At 56.3% G+C, this 14,361-nt stretch overlaps 1 protein-coding gene across 2 annotated transcripts in view; it reads right to left on the reverse strand.

The window, feature by feature from the left end:
- Positions 1–261: 261 nt before the first annotated feature.
- Wnt7b (Wnt family member 7B) overlaps positions 262–14,361 on the reverse strand; it is a 46,889-nt gene continuing 32,789 nt past the window's right edge. For both annotated transcript variants that reach the window (XM_006980280.4, XM_006980279.4), the window contains exons 3-4: positions 9,067–9,338; positions 262–2,724 (exon numbers count right to left, since the gene is read on the reverse strand). In XM_006980280.4, the coding sequence (XP_006980342.1) occupies positions 2,245–2,724; positions 9,067–9,338 (752 nt within the window). In that variant the 3' untranslated portion in view covers positions 262–2,244. The remainder of the gene's footprint in view (positions 2,725–9,066; positions 9,339–14,361) is intronic.

Here is a 14,361-nt window from a genome sequence, read left to right on the forward strand (position 1 = left end):
TAGAGAAGCTTCAAGGCCTGGGTGTAAGCATATATCCAGGGATTCTTGCTGGCTGATAAAGGCAGGCAAGCCTGGTGGTCGCAGCCGAACCTGGCCATGGGCCTCAAGTGCAGTATGGAAGGAAGCAGGCCTCTTAGTCAGCAGAGGAGGTGAAGGAAATGGTGAAGACCAAAGGGCCCAGCCTTGGTGGGGGGCGTGTGTCCCCACCCTCAGGGCAAGAACTGCAGGGGAAATCCCATGGAGACTCCACACACATTCACGTTTCTGATTCCAGCTTTTATTGGGGCCAAGTGCTCCCCTCCGGAGGGGGCAGCAGCACAGCCCATCAGAAGTAGGGCACTTCAAGGACATGTGGTGCCCGGCCACCTCCACCCCAGCACACAGCATTGGGACAGCCAGTGCCCTGCCTGGGTCCACTAACCACCTCTCTCCCCTAGGCAAGGTCTGCGGCTGACCGAGAGCAGGCGCAGGTGCCTGGCAGCCCAGGGACAGTGCGGATTGCCTCGGTGGCATCAGCGGCCCCCGAGGGTCTGTTTCAAGCAGAAGGAGGAGCCTGGCTTGGGGGACAGCGGCGGAAGCCATCCCCCACCCCCTCCAGTACCCAGTGTAGGTCACAATAACTTAAGAGACATGACAGACGGGGGACGCTATATAACAATATAAGTTAACCAGGCTCCTCACGGGGGGGGGACACAGGGCTATGGACTTGGGCATCCCAGGACTTAGGATGAGGAGATGGGGCTGGGATCAGGGTGGGACATCTCCAGCGGCCCAGAGGCTTGGAACGTCCTGACATGAGAGGGACACACAGCTGGATGCAAGGCAAGGGCAAACAGATGTCACTCTCCCCAGGTCAATGTTTAGGCCACCTGGCTTGGTGGCCACCAAACCCCACATTCCCCTGGACTTCTGCTATGAAAACACCTTAGTGTAGGGAAGGCCGTGGGCAGTGTGCTGTCGGCCCTGGCAATTCCTTACCTCTGCCAGGTGGTGTGGAGGAGAGGGAGGGATATGCCCAGGTCGGAGCCCGTGTCCCCATCTGGAAGATCCTGAGGAAAGAGGACATCAAGCCTCCCACGGACCCCTGCTTGAGGGTCCCATGTCCTCATGATGTGAGGACCCTCAAGCAGGTGTCTGTGGACAACAGGCAGGGGGCCTGGCAGATACAGCCCTAAATTCTGGATGCCAATTCTCTGGCATCAGGGTCAGAATGGAAGGACAAACCCCACGGTACCGGAAGAGGATGCAACCTCCCATCACCTCAGCTACTTCCAGAGTTTGGGCTGGGATGGGACTGTAGGGGTACAGTTCACAGAGCCATGGGGTCTCCAGTAAATATTCAGATTGCTCTGTCTCCATCTGTCATGTGGGGCCACTGTCCCTGACCTCTCCTGAACTTGTGGGGGCAGTCTTGGGGATCAGGATGGCTCCAGAGTAGAGAGGGATTTGTAAACTGGAGGCAGAGGCTGGCAGCGGGCTGGGAGGATGATGGGCTAGGAAGAGGAAGAGGCATGCCTGGAACTTGACACAAGCCACCTTCGATTTGCATGACAGTTTCCAAATGGAATGGAAGACGGGCTGTTCTCTGAGGCTATCTCAGGCTTGTAGACCCACCACGCCCCTCCCAGGGTGCTGCTGAGGAGTGCCCCCACCAGCCAGCCTCCGAGCCAACCCTGATATCCCTGGGTCCTTCAAGCAGTAGAGGACCCTCCAGGGATGGGCCAGGAGAAGTGAGTGAAGGGGGATGGCGGTGGGGCAACCTTGAATCGGGTTAGGTCTGGCTACCCGGTCGTTAGTACTGAGTCCTCATCTGATGCTAAGAAAACATAAATAATTTTGTCAACATCCATCCACACTGTCCGGGGCTGGCAGGACACAGCCCAGGAAACAGTTTTGAGTGTGACTGGTGGGTGTGGCCTTTCTGTGTCCAGCCACCAGGCAGAGAGGTGACCCTCAGAGTCTCGTGGTCACCTTGAGGTTCAATTTTCCCAAAGAGAAGTAAAGGAATCTGTCTCCATTGGGTATCAGACCGTTGCGTTGGCCTTGGATGCTGGGCAGGTCAGGGCACTACTGTGCCTCCAGAAGGGGCAGAGCAGGTAGGAAGGAGCCTGGAGTAGCCCGAACTCCCCACCCCCAACTCTACCCTCCTGTGCCCACAGCTGGCAGCTCCAGAAGCAAAGAAGGATGTGCAAAATGGCGAGGGCCGCGGGGTGGGTGGGCGCCGTGTGCGCCTGCGCGGCAGCCTCACTTGCAGGTGAAGACCTCCGTGCGCTCGCTGCACGTGTTGCACTTGACGAAGCAACACCAGTGGAATTTGCAGTTGCACTGCCACACCTTGGTGTACTGGTGCGTGTTGTAGCCGCGGCCGCAGCACATGGTGTCGCAGCCGTCGGCGCCGGGCGAGGTGCGGTTGCACAGGCGGCCCTGCGTGCCCACGCTGCCCGTGGCCGCGTCCTCTTCGCAGTAGTTGGGCGACTTCTCGATGTACACCAGGTCCGTCTCCATGGGCTTCTGGTAGCTGCGCAGCTGCTTGATGCGCAGGAAGGTGGGCTGGCGCAGGCGGCTGGCTCGCACCACCTCCACCTGCACGGCTGCGTTGTATTTCTCCTTGAGCAGGTGGCCCACCTCCCGGAACTTGGGCAGCGTGGTCCAGCAGGTTTTGGTGGTACACGAGCCCGACACACCGTGACACTTACATTCAAGCTTCATGCGGTCCTCCAGAACCTACAAGCGACAGAGTAAAAAATCTCAGCGCGGGATGGAAGAGACTGGGTGCCCTCCAGAGTTCTCTGTGTCTCCTCTATGAGCTCATTCGTTTAAGCTGCTAAAAATGGGTTCCCATGTGCGCACCCAGCAGAGTGTGGTGTATCTGATCAGACTTATTTGGGCAAATCCAGCCCTAATGAGGAAATGGGACCGGGGCCACTTGCAGGGCAGCAGGTAGGAACGCTGTGCTGGGAGAGGCCCCGCCACCGCAGGTGATTAATAAGAGCAGGCCCTCCGTGTCTCCATCTCCCTGCCACCGCCTCATGCCTGGTGCAGGGCCTGGCATGCAGTCAGAGCTTAACAGCCAGCTGCTTAATGGCAGCCTGGCGTGCCAGTGATGGAGGGAACTGGGAGGGTGAGGGCACGGGTCAGCGAGGCCCAGTCGTGCCATCCTCTGGGAAGCCCACAGCCAGGCCTAGCCGGTTGTTGTTCTTTCTCCCAGATGCATGAGGGCCCGGGATGGGAGCAACTCTGTGTTTTCCTTGGGCCTCCCTCTCGCCCAGGAAGGCCGGTTCCCAGAGCCAGCCCTGACCCCAGGTACTCATTTACCCAGATCGAAAGGGCCCTGCCAGCCGGCCTGATGAAAGATGGGGAATTACTGTTAGCTATAGCCCTGTTGGCTGCCGAGGGGCCATTTGTCAGCTGTCCCTGCTTCACTGGCCTCACCTCCACAGCCTGGGCCTTCCGGCATTTGGCCTCTAGCCCCACCCCCAGGGTAGAACTCACTGTCAAGGGCACCTGTTGTCAGCCCCAGCTCTGCCCTAGACAAGAAGCTTCCACAAGTGAGCGAGTGGATGGATGGATGGATGGATGGATGGATGGATGGATGGATGGATGGAAACAATGAGTGAAAAGAAGACTCCCACAGAGACTGCCTCCATCTCAGCATCTTCCCTGGACCTCACAGAGGACCTCCGGGACACATGGTCCAGTATAATAAACATGAGGAAACAGACTCATGACTCCCAGGGCCTGTGGGAGTTCACACCTTTGCAGGGCTCCCATCTTGATCCACGACCAGGAGACAGAGAGAATTCTGGGAATGCCGAGAGTCTTTTGAAACCTCAAAGCCTGCCTCAGGGACACATCTCCTCCAATAAGGCCACACCTCCCAATCCTTCCCAAACAGTTCCTGAACTAGGGACCCATTATTCAAACCTATGAACCTATGGGGGCCATTCTCATTCAGACTACATCTGTGCGAAGCAAGCCAGTGTATGCAGTTACCTAATGGGACTTGTGGGGGCTTCCTGGAGAGGGTGATGCTTATGGTGGGTGTGGGTGGAAGGGTAGGCGCTCATTAGATAGACAGGGGACTGGAAGGGGCATTCTAAGAGGGCCTACCAAAAGACACAACAGTGCGCTGAGAATTCAGAGGAAGATGGGGCTTTACATCTCTCATTGTTGGACGAACCCTGGGCAGGTATCACCATGGTGGTTCTCCAGCTAAGTGAATGACAGCCTGTAGCAAGGACCAGAGAAGCTGGTCAGGAAGAAGGGAGAGGCTGAGGTAGAGAGGAAGGGGAACAGGGTGGGATTCAGACTGGGTTCAGTGGGTGGGCCAGAAAGGCCAGAGTGGTATCATGCACACTTGGGACCTGTTCCTTACATTCCCCGATCCCTTGTCCATCCTGGTGACTCTCCTGCCCCTGGTTCAGCTCTGTTTGGCTCTGGTCCCTTCTGCTAGTCTTCATCAATCCTGATAAGTGCCCTGCCATGGCCACCTGCCCACCAGTTAGCTAAAATGGCCCTCCCAGGTCCCAGGTAGGAGCAACAGGTCACTCAGGGCCTGGCTGACAACTCTCCTCCAATGGCTGAGACCAATGGGGGTCCAGGTTGGGGCCATGCTGGCCAGTAGTCAGCTACCGCTGTGGCCCGTCACTGCGGCCTGCTGGACACCCCTTGCCCAGGCCATAGCTCCTGAGCTTCATCAGAGATCTGTTCTCTTCTACCCCTCTGCCTGAGGACATCAGATCCTGCCCAGCCCTGCCGGTGACAAGGGCAGATGAAGTTGATTGGGCAGGTGTTTGCAGAGTGAGGGGCCGAATCCTCGCTTGGCTGGGTCCCCTGAGCTGGAGCCTCGCCGCCGGGAAGTGATCACAGGATTCAAGAATGTGCCGTTTCCTTCTCCAGAGCCCTCGCCACGAGAACGACAGCAGCAGTGGCGCCAGGGACAGGCAGGAGCTTGGGACACGGAGAGCAGGCGCTCAGGAGACACCTGGAGGTCGCAGAAAGGGTCTCCTGCCTGACGCTGACTGCCCTGCGGTCCTGGTTCCCTCCAACACACAGGAGCATGGTGATAACTGCACCCAGGGGAAAGGGCCGACATGGAGGATCCAGGGCCTTGGAGTATCACTCCTTTTGACCAGCATAGGGGAGTCATGAGGCTGGGGCCAAAGTCCTCTAGAAGGCTGGATAGCCCAGGGGTGTCTAGCATCCCTCTATCCCAGCGGGGCAGCCCTGGGTGGGGAAGGTGCCTCATATTCAGCCTGGGAGCAGCTGAGGTCTTGGAGACAGGCTGTCCATGGGGCTCTCATACACTTTGTTTCCTGAGCCTGTGGGTGGCCCGGCCTCTCCAGGGATCTTGGAACCGTAGGGGCATGGCCTTTGCCTGCTGTTCTTTGTGACTCCGGGCCCAGGGATGGCTGTGGGTCTTGCTGGCTTCAGAGCAGCAGCCACACTCTGGACTTGGTGTGGATTTTCCTCCCAGAACTGTACAGTGGGGCTAATAAGCTAATAAGTCTAATAAGCTCACCGGGCACCACTGTCGAGAACCCTTGGTTAGGACATGGCCAGCTGATAGGGTGCTATCCCCCCAGCTCCCAGCAACAGCTTCCAGCCTGGTGAGTATCAATGGAAGGACCCCAGTGCTGTCCTGAGCACAGTGCCTGACCCTCCCACAGGAACAGCCCTGGCCATCACTATGTCTGAACAGAGGAAAGAAAAAAACCACAGATCCTGCCTTCTCAGGCATCTACTCCATCTGCCGATTGCCCTTGCTCCATGCTCTGGTGGGGACGATAAGGGGGCAAAACTGTTGACCTGGCTCCCTCGCATCTGAGTATTCTTTGGAAACAGTCTCTTTCTGCCCAGACACCAGAGGGCACCTCTCTCTAGCGACCAGCACAGCCTATGAGGTGTCTGGGGAAGAGAAGCAGGGCTGGATCGGTAACCATGGTGAGCTGGGCTCTGACCTCAGCCCATCTCACCCCAGCCCATCCAGAATCCCAGTCCCAGTCTGAGTCCGTGCAGCCTGAGGCGAATGAGGAGTGAGATGGTTGGAGGCTGCTGCCCAGGTCTCCTATCACAGGAAATCTTAGAAGTGATATCAATGGGACCAGACGAAAGTGAAATGGAACTGGAATAGGGTGGCCCACAAAGCAGTGAGTGTCCTTCTATGAGACAGAGGAGACAACAGAGCCGGGTGGTGGTGGTGGTGGTGGCGCACACCTTTAATCCCAGCACTTGGGAGGCAGAGCCAGGTGGATCTCTGTGAGTTCGAGGCCAGCCTAGTCTACAGAGTGAGATCCAGGACAGGCACCAAAACTACACAGAGAAACCCTGTCTCAGGAGAGAGAGAGAGAGAGAGAGAGAGAGAGAGAGAGAGAGAGAGAGAGAGAGAGAGAGAGAGAGAGAGAGAGAACAGCCCCCACAGAGGCCACACAATCAGCAGCAGAGGCTGGAGCAACACACAGTCACAAGCCAACAAATGCTGGGACCTCTAGAAACCGGTCAAGGTAAACAGGACTCTGCCCCATACTCTACCTCCCAGAGCCTTGGGAGAGGGCATGGCCCCACCACACCTTGATGCCAGCTTTCAGTGCGAGAAGAGTGGGAGAACATGTGTCTGTCCTGTTTACACTGTGAGTCTGAGGTGCTCCGAGACATCTGTCTGATGCCCTAGGGTAGGTTCAGACCCTGCATTGGAGCCGTGTGATAACTCAGGCCCTTAGCCCCACACTATAGCTAGTGCTAGCCCCAAGCTGCTTGGAAGAAAAGGCTCACTTGTAGCCACCAGCTGGCTTTCGGGGATTCAGGCCAAAGTGTGCTGGTAGTTTCAGGGGACGGGGCCACTGGAGGGGCACCAGAGGAGTCTGGCAAAGTATCCAGCACCCATTGTGCCAATGGGGAGACTAAGGCTCAGCGGAGGTATAGGGTCAATTCCTACACAATTGAGGACAGAGGTGGTATGGGCACTGTGACCTTTAATCACTATTTCTATTAGAGGGGGAGGGGAGGCAGTGTCTTGCTGTGTAGCTCTGGCTGGCCTGGAACTTACTATGTAGACCAGGCTGGCCTCAGACTACTGGAGATCTACCTGCTTCTGCCTCTTGAGATTAAAAACATATCCCACCGCATCTGGCTCTTTCTCTTTTTGAGACAGGATCTTGTTATGTAGCTCAGGCTAGCCTAAAACTCACAATCCATCTCAGCCTCGGTGAATTGTGCTGCCCATGCCCGGGTACCACTGATACTCTTAACACCCTTTCCCTACGGCCTCCCTGTTCCTAACCAGCCTCCACCTATCCTGCTCTCCCCCGGCCTGTTCTCCATCTTGGTTCATGACACCGATTTCCTTCAAACCCGTAGGATAGTGTCTGAGCTGTTCGTATGCCCTTGTCTCCTCAGCCAACTGCTGACAGGACTCGCCCCTTATCCTTCATTTTGGTCCCTAGTCCCACTACCAGCCTCTGTCTTCCCTTATCTCCAGGGTCCATTCCTGCCTTATCCCCTTGCACCTCTTTACCAGATCAATCCCAGACCTGAACTGGAGATGATCGTAGCTGGTCCTCAGATAGCCCTTTGCCTGGAATCCTTGTCCCCATGAACAGACCAGAACTCAGGCCTGAGGGGCCGCTTGGCCAGCTCTGTAGCAGCTGGCCCTGGGGCTCACTGTCCTTATCTGCAAATGGGGGACAGTGAAATCTTCCTTCCAAGAGAGAAAAAAAAATCTGCTCAGAAACAAGCCACTGAAGAGACTCGAGGGGCTCCTACGAGGGTCCAGCCTTGCCTATCGTCCATGTGAGAGGCCCCCTCTTCAGGCTCCCTGGCGGAGAGCTTTAATCATGTGCTAAGAACCAGCCTTTATCTGGAGATGTGTGGCTCTCTGTGAGCGCCCTGGAGGCCACAGGGCCACGCTCCCCTCATCTGTGCGTCACCATAATCTAACAGCCCCCTCTGGGGGGACACCCCACATCAAAGTCAACCCTCATCCTGTTTCTATGCCAGCTCCTGCTTCCTTGGGCCTGACTCATCCACCCATCCTGCTCCCATTGGCTGGAACTCCTCGCAGCCATCTCCCAGGATCAACCTTGCCTTTCCCCTGAATGTCCTTCAAGACCCCACTCCTAAGCCGCCACCTCCTCCAGGAAGCTCCTGTGCCTCCCCCTGAACGCCTAGGTCCTTTATACCCTTAGGTGATCCCGGACACTCTAGCCAGTTGGATTCCTCTCTGCTGCTTGGCACAGGAAAAGGACAGAGTGCTAACCGGATAAACGAGTGAGACCCTGGTCTCGGCGGTATTCTCGGAGGGGGAGACTCTTCTTTGCCTGGAAAGGCCAGTTCATCCAAGAAGCCCCCAGGCCCTGCAGGCATGGCTGCAGCCCCTAGAGCCGAGGAGCCAGGTCCAGCCCATGTTCTGCTCGGCTGGCTGCCCTATCTCGGGCCATCTTGCCGCCGTGGCAGCTGCTCCTCCCAGCGCAGTATCTGGGGCCCTCATCTCCCTGCGGCAGCCGGGCTCACTCTGACTTCTTCCCTAGTGTGTCCTGACCTGGTTGTCCTCCATTCCTGCCCTCACACCATTCCACCCATGTGCAAACCCTGACTGCTCCGCCTGAGTCCACAGCTGACACTACCTGCCCATCGGGAGACAGTAATCTCCCTTCTTCCTCTGGCCTCAGCTGTCTGGGTTTTTCTGTTTGTTTGTGGGTTTTGTTTGTTTGTTTGTTTGTTTGTTTTGTTTTTGTTTTTGTTTTTTGTTTTTGTTTTTTTTTTGGTTTGGGGTTTGTTTATTTCTTTGATTGATTAGCCTCTAGATCCAGGGATGTGGGCTATGATGGCCTAGGGGCTTAGCCCATCTGCAGGTCCCCAGCCAGGCCCAGCTCATGCTTTACACAGAAACGGGTCCCACGTGTCCCAATCCTAGATATCACACCTGCAGATGGGACAGGAAGATTGCCTGGGGTTGCAGAGAGATTCAGAAGTAGCACTAAGAGGACTCAGTGCAAGTACCTCTCTGTAGGCAGGTACCATGCCCCCATACCCGCCACGCCCACTGAGCCCGCCATGCCCGAGTGCTACCTTTCTGCCTGCCTCATTGTTGTGGAGGTTCATGAGACGCCGGGCATTCTTCTTGATCTCACGAGCATCCACGAAGCGTCGGGAGAAGTCAATGCCATAGCGCACATCCGCCGAGCATCCTCCCCATTTCCAGCCTTCCGCCTGGTTGTAGTAGCCTTGCTTCTCGCGGTCACAGCCGCAGTTGCTCAGGTTGCCCTGGCTGCAGGCCGCGGTGACGGCGTGTGCCACGCCTGCCGCGGTGATGGCGTATGTGAAGGCAGCCTCGCGACTCCCTGGGGAGAGAGACAACGGGTGTGGGTTGATGAGGCCCTAAAGTTCTGAGCCAGGTGGTCACAGGGGATGTCGCCCATCTACTTACTGTGTGACCCTGGGCTCAGTACCTGCCTTCTCTGAACTTGCAACTCACTAAACTGGGGCTGATGAACCCCACCCTGAAGGGAGGCAAAAAGGGCATCTGAATGGTATTTGTGTCTTCGGTGACCCACCAGCACACACCACTGTCATTTTCTGTCTCCCTATTCCCAAGGGACAGGCCATTTGTGTTCTGGGCAGAAGGCAGTATTCTGGGCCATGAGGAAGTACAGAGTCTCTGTAGTCATAACTCCACAGAGTTCAGGGCCTACCTCTGCTCATCTTCAGTCCATTTCAGGCCTTGGCCTCCCGGGTCTCCCTCTCCTTCCAACCTCTGGGCAGCAGCCACGCATTGCTAGCCACCACCCAGGTGTAGTTTAGGCAGGACACCCCCCTAACCTAACATGGTTCTCTGCTGCAGAGCTAAGCTGATGACTGACAGAACTGAGAAGGGAGGCCAGGCGGTGGGTGGTGGCGCACGCCTTTAATCCCAGCACTCGGGAGGCAGAGCCAGGCAGATCTCTGTGAGTTCGAGGCCAGCCTGGTCTACAGAGTGAGATCCAGGACAGGCACCAAAACTACACAGAGAAACCCTGTCTCGAAAAACCAAAAAAAAAAAAAAAAAAAAAAAAACTGAGAAGGGAAGGCACCCCATCCCCCACCCTGCTAATACCCTGTTCTCTCCCCATCCTCTGTCAGGGATGATGACTCAAGACTTCTGGGTGTGGCTCACACCTCCTGTAGATTTTACTGGTCTTTGTGGGTAAGATTCCCTTCTCCTCTTGAGGCCTGGCTCTAATGCCTTCTCCTCCAGGCTGCCTTCTCAGGATGATATCCCCAGTGCTCAGATGGGGACCCTTTCTACCAGGTCAGCCCTATAAGGGCTCCCTGAGTTCTTGTAGGTCCAAGAGCTCCTCAAGTGGGCAAGGCCTGCCCTGTTTTCTTCTTTATCTAGATACCATGGCCCCAGGCTGGGCTGTGCAAGCCTTCCATCTTGGACTCATTTTTCCCAGGTCCCTCCCTGTTCACCCACTCCCTGTTTCCTTCAGGGTTCCAGCTCACGGCGGTGGGTGGGTGCCCAGCAGGCTTAGGAAGGCCACCTCAGGAACCGAGGGTAAGCTCCAGTGAGGGATGGCTCCCTACCATCTTATCTACAGACAGCAGGGTCAAGGGTCAAATATGGCTAGGGTGGTGGAAAGCCCAAGACCCAGCCTTAGCAGGGTCCCATGCCAGCACCTGCCTGTCCCAGCCTGTCCCTGGTACCTGGCTGCAGGCCCTGCTTCCGGAGGCTGGGTCTGCTGGGACCCACCGCTACAAAATAATGGTTCCGAGTCAAATCAGATCCAAAAACCACACCAAGGACCAACTCTATGCCTGTTGGCTTAAGCCTCCCTCCCTCCCCACCAACCAGCTGGGGGTGTGTACATGAGGGCATCTTCCTTCCCAAGAGGAGCTCACTGGGGGACCCTCTTCCCTCAAGGTGAGGACAGGGTGAAGGCAATGTCTTGGACCTACAGCAGTCTCCACTTCACCGTGCTGCCCTGCTGGGCTGCCCTCACCCCCAGCCTCCCCTCTCTGGTCAGAACACAGTCCCAGGGTCTGTGGGCTCTGGGCTCCGATTATGACAGGAGATGCGAGAGATAAGAGACCACCCCTAAGCTCAGCGGACTCTGCCCAGTCCTGTATAGTTAGTGTTCTTCTCAGAGGCCCCAGAGCTGCCCTGTCCCTGCCCTGGTAGAGGCTGCCCAGGAGTTCCAGACAAAGCAGAAGCTGGAAAGTGCGGGAATCTATGTCCCTGGGTCTAAATTGCATCACCCAGACCCTAAGGAAAGCTGGAGGTTCCCTTTCCCCTCCAATCAGGCCTGGCAAAGTCAGCTGACCAACTGTTGAGGGATGATGGAGGTGGCCAGTCCAGGGTGGGTCTTGGGGTACAGGGGGGCTAAACAGCCACTGACCCCAGGATAGGGGCCCTGTGGAGACCGAGCTGACCTCCAATGCAGGGGCCTAGAAAATTCAAACCATTGTGCAATTTTGCAATAGGGGTAGACAGCGGTGGGTGTCATCCATCACCACCACCACCACCACCACCACCACCCAGGCCCAGGCAACCACCAGGGATGTTCAACCTCTTCCAGTCCGATCAGAAAACCCATCTTGAAGCCCCAGGCAGGCAGGCAGGTGCCCTGGCTGGCAGGTGTGTTTCAGGATGACCCAAGGCGTCCCGCAATGGGTCCCGCTTTGGGCCTCAGCTCTCACCTACTTATGCCCACACTTGCTCTGACTCAGTTACTCAGCAGTTACTCATCAGGCTGCCACTCCTGCTAGGGCCGTTTTTATTTGGTTTTAATGAGCCAAGCCCTCCGTCTGTTGCCATGGAGATGGGGGGGGGGGGAATGACATGACAAGAGGCCAGTGGTAGTTTGTGGAGAACAAGCCATGTGAGGTCAAGCAAGAGGGGCTGGAGCGGGCTGAGGGTCCCTGCAACTAGCATGCTGTAATATGTTCGCTTTCGAGTCTTGAACAAAGCCCTGGGTGCTGGCTCCGTGGGCTTGGTAACTGGCCCCAGGCTGTGACATGCCCAGGTGTTGAGTAGGGATGGGGGGGTGACTCTAGGCTTCCCCATCCCTCCTGGGGCCTTGGCTGGGGCTGCCCAGGGCCCTCGCCTGCTTCCTCCAGGACAGAACAAGTGAGAACTGACTCAGAAGAGCCCATCCTTTTCAGATGCAGACAGCCTGGGCTCAAGGACCTAGTTCAACAACCATCAGTGGCTCCCAAGATCTCGGAGATGACTTCCAGTGTCCTGGTCTAGTCCCCACTCTCCAAGGCCTGACAGTGTACCCTCTCCCACCATGAGCGGCAGCCCAACGTGGCCAGGGTGAATGGTGGCCCATCTGTGGGTAAGTCTAGTCACCTTAGTGCAGAAGACCTATTTGTGAAGAAAGGAACCCCCAGCTCTCTGTCTCCTGCCTGGCAGGCAGTGGCAAACTCCACCTTTAGTGATTCCCCGTGTCCCCATGTCGCAGGCTCTGGATGCAGCTGGGACTATCCCTGTTCCAGAGTGTATCCTGGAGGCAGGGACAGCTTCCTCTGGGCAACAACAGGGTCAGTTTTCTCACACATCCCACAACCAAGGCCCTCTCCCAAATCCTCAGTCACGGGTGGATCTGGGCACTTCATTTTATCTTATCTTGCCAACAACCCCAAAGATGGGTCATTTTAATCGGACACATTTCTCAGATGGGAAAACTGAGCCTCCTAGTGGTAAACTATTTGCTCCAGACAGTGGTTGCTGCCTGGGCTCAGGCTGTTTCAGGCGATTGCTATGGCAGGGAGAAGGATGGAGTGGATGATGACATCATGCATGAGCTCTTGTACAGACACCAGCTGTCCTGAGAGGATACTCGGCTCCCGGAGACCTAGGAGCCCTTCGGGATCTGAAACTATTCCCACACAGATCCGCACCCGTACGCACGGGAGCCTCCAGTCTCCCTGAAAAACACCAGAGATGGTTAAGTAGGGCTGACAGTGGCCACCCTTTATTCCTGGCCTTTCAGGGTCCCTGAATGGTTTTCTGAGTCTTGATGGTCCTTGAGGGACCAAGCTGATACAGAACCCCCTGTCCACGGTGTTTGGTTACATCAAAGGAAGCACCATTAGCGGAAGGGCCCTGGCCAATAAAGGGGAAATCAGAAAGGCTTGGAGTAGGGGAGGCAGATGAACACTGGCAGGGTGGGGGGGGGAGCAAACTATAACCCCTCTAGAAGCTTGTGTCCCTACCAGCGTGTGGGACTAAAATGTTCCCCTCTGTCTGGAGCCAGCTCCGGGAGCAAACAGAGCCAACGACACTACCCCCATCACTACAAGGAAGAAGAGGGTTGAGGGTAGAGGAACCATAATACGGCCAGACACTTCTCAGGGTTCCATAAAGCTAGCAGGGTATACCCTCCTCCAGGCCTGGCACTTAGAGCACTGCCCAGCCATCTCCACCGTCTTCATCCGAAGTAAACCTAGGCTTATCAAGGCATCAGCTTCTGAGACCACTACCCTATAGGTGGACCACAGCTGTAGAGCAGAGGCTGGCCCAGCCACAGGGGGACTGCCCAGAGTTAGGTATGCAAACTCTAGCCCTCGCTAAGCACATGGGCTCCCCACCCAACTAGCACAGGCTGGGCTCGAAGGACAAAAGATACAGCCCCTGCTTGCTACACGCCTCCAGCGTCAGACTAGACCTGAGTCTCGACTGCCTACTGTCCTCTCACACTGACCCCCCGAGAACACCACTAGGCAGAGACAATGGGCTGGCTGCCCAAGGCAGAGGCAGGACAGGGCCCCCTGCCTCGGGGCAGAGCTGGGGCTAAGCCTACCCCCCAGACCTATCAGTCAAGCTACCTGCCACTTCCTGGCATCTACACGGGCCACACGCTATTTTTAGAATGCTATAAAAGCCAGCATTGAGCTCACAGTGACCCCATGAGCTACACTGGAGAGGCCGGGCTACAAAAGCCCTTGACTGTCTCTCAGAAGAGGAGCTGGGGATCAGGAAATCAGTTCTGGAAAGGGCCTTAAGGACTTTCCAGTAACATACCTTAAGCAAGGAGACCAAGTGAGGCCCAGAGAAGGATGGCATACAGCCCAATACCATACAGCAGCTCAGGATATGGCAGTCCCAGGGCTCACAGGTGGAAGTCACTGAGGTCAGAGGTCAAAGGTCTGGAGTTACCCAGAGCCTAGAGTCCTCAAGAAGTCTAGATCCTAAAATTGGCTTCTTGGGTGATGCTGGCCCAGGGGCCTTTCTGTGTCCATGTGATCACACGCAGTCCTGCAGACAGGCTTGCCTAAGTTCCGTACCCACATATGTGACACACACAGGTTCTTTGTGGTAGGCACATGCTTGAGCAACCCCATGTGGTGTGTGTGCATCATGTGTCCACACACATGTATTTG

The sequence above is a fragment of the Peromyscus maniculatus genome, chromosome 20 (genome assembly GCF_049852395.1).
Source record: "Peromyscus maniculatus bairdii isolate BWxNUB_F1_BW_parent chromosome 20, HU_Pman_BW_mat_3.1, whole genome shotgun sequence".
In the NCBI taxonomy this organism is placed as follows: domain Eukaryota; kingdom Metazoa; phylum Chordata; class Mammalia; order Rodentia; family Cricetidae; genus Peromyscus; species Peromyscus maniculatus.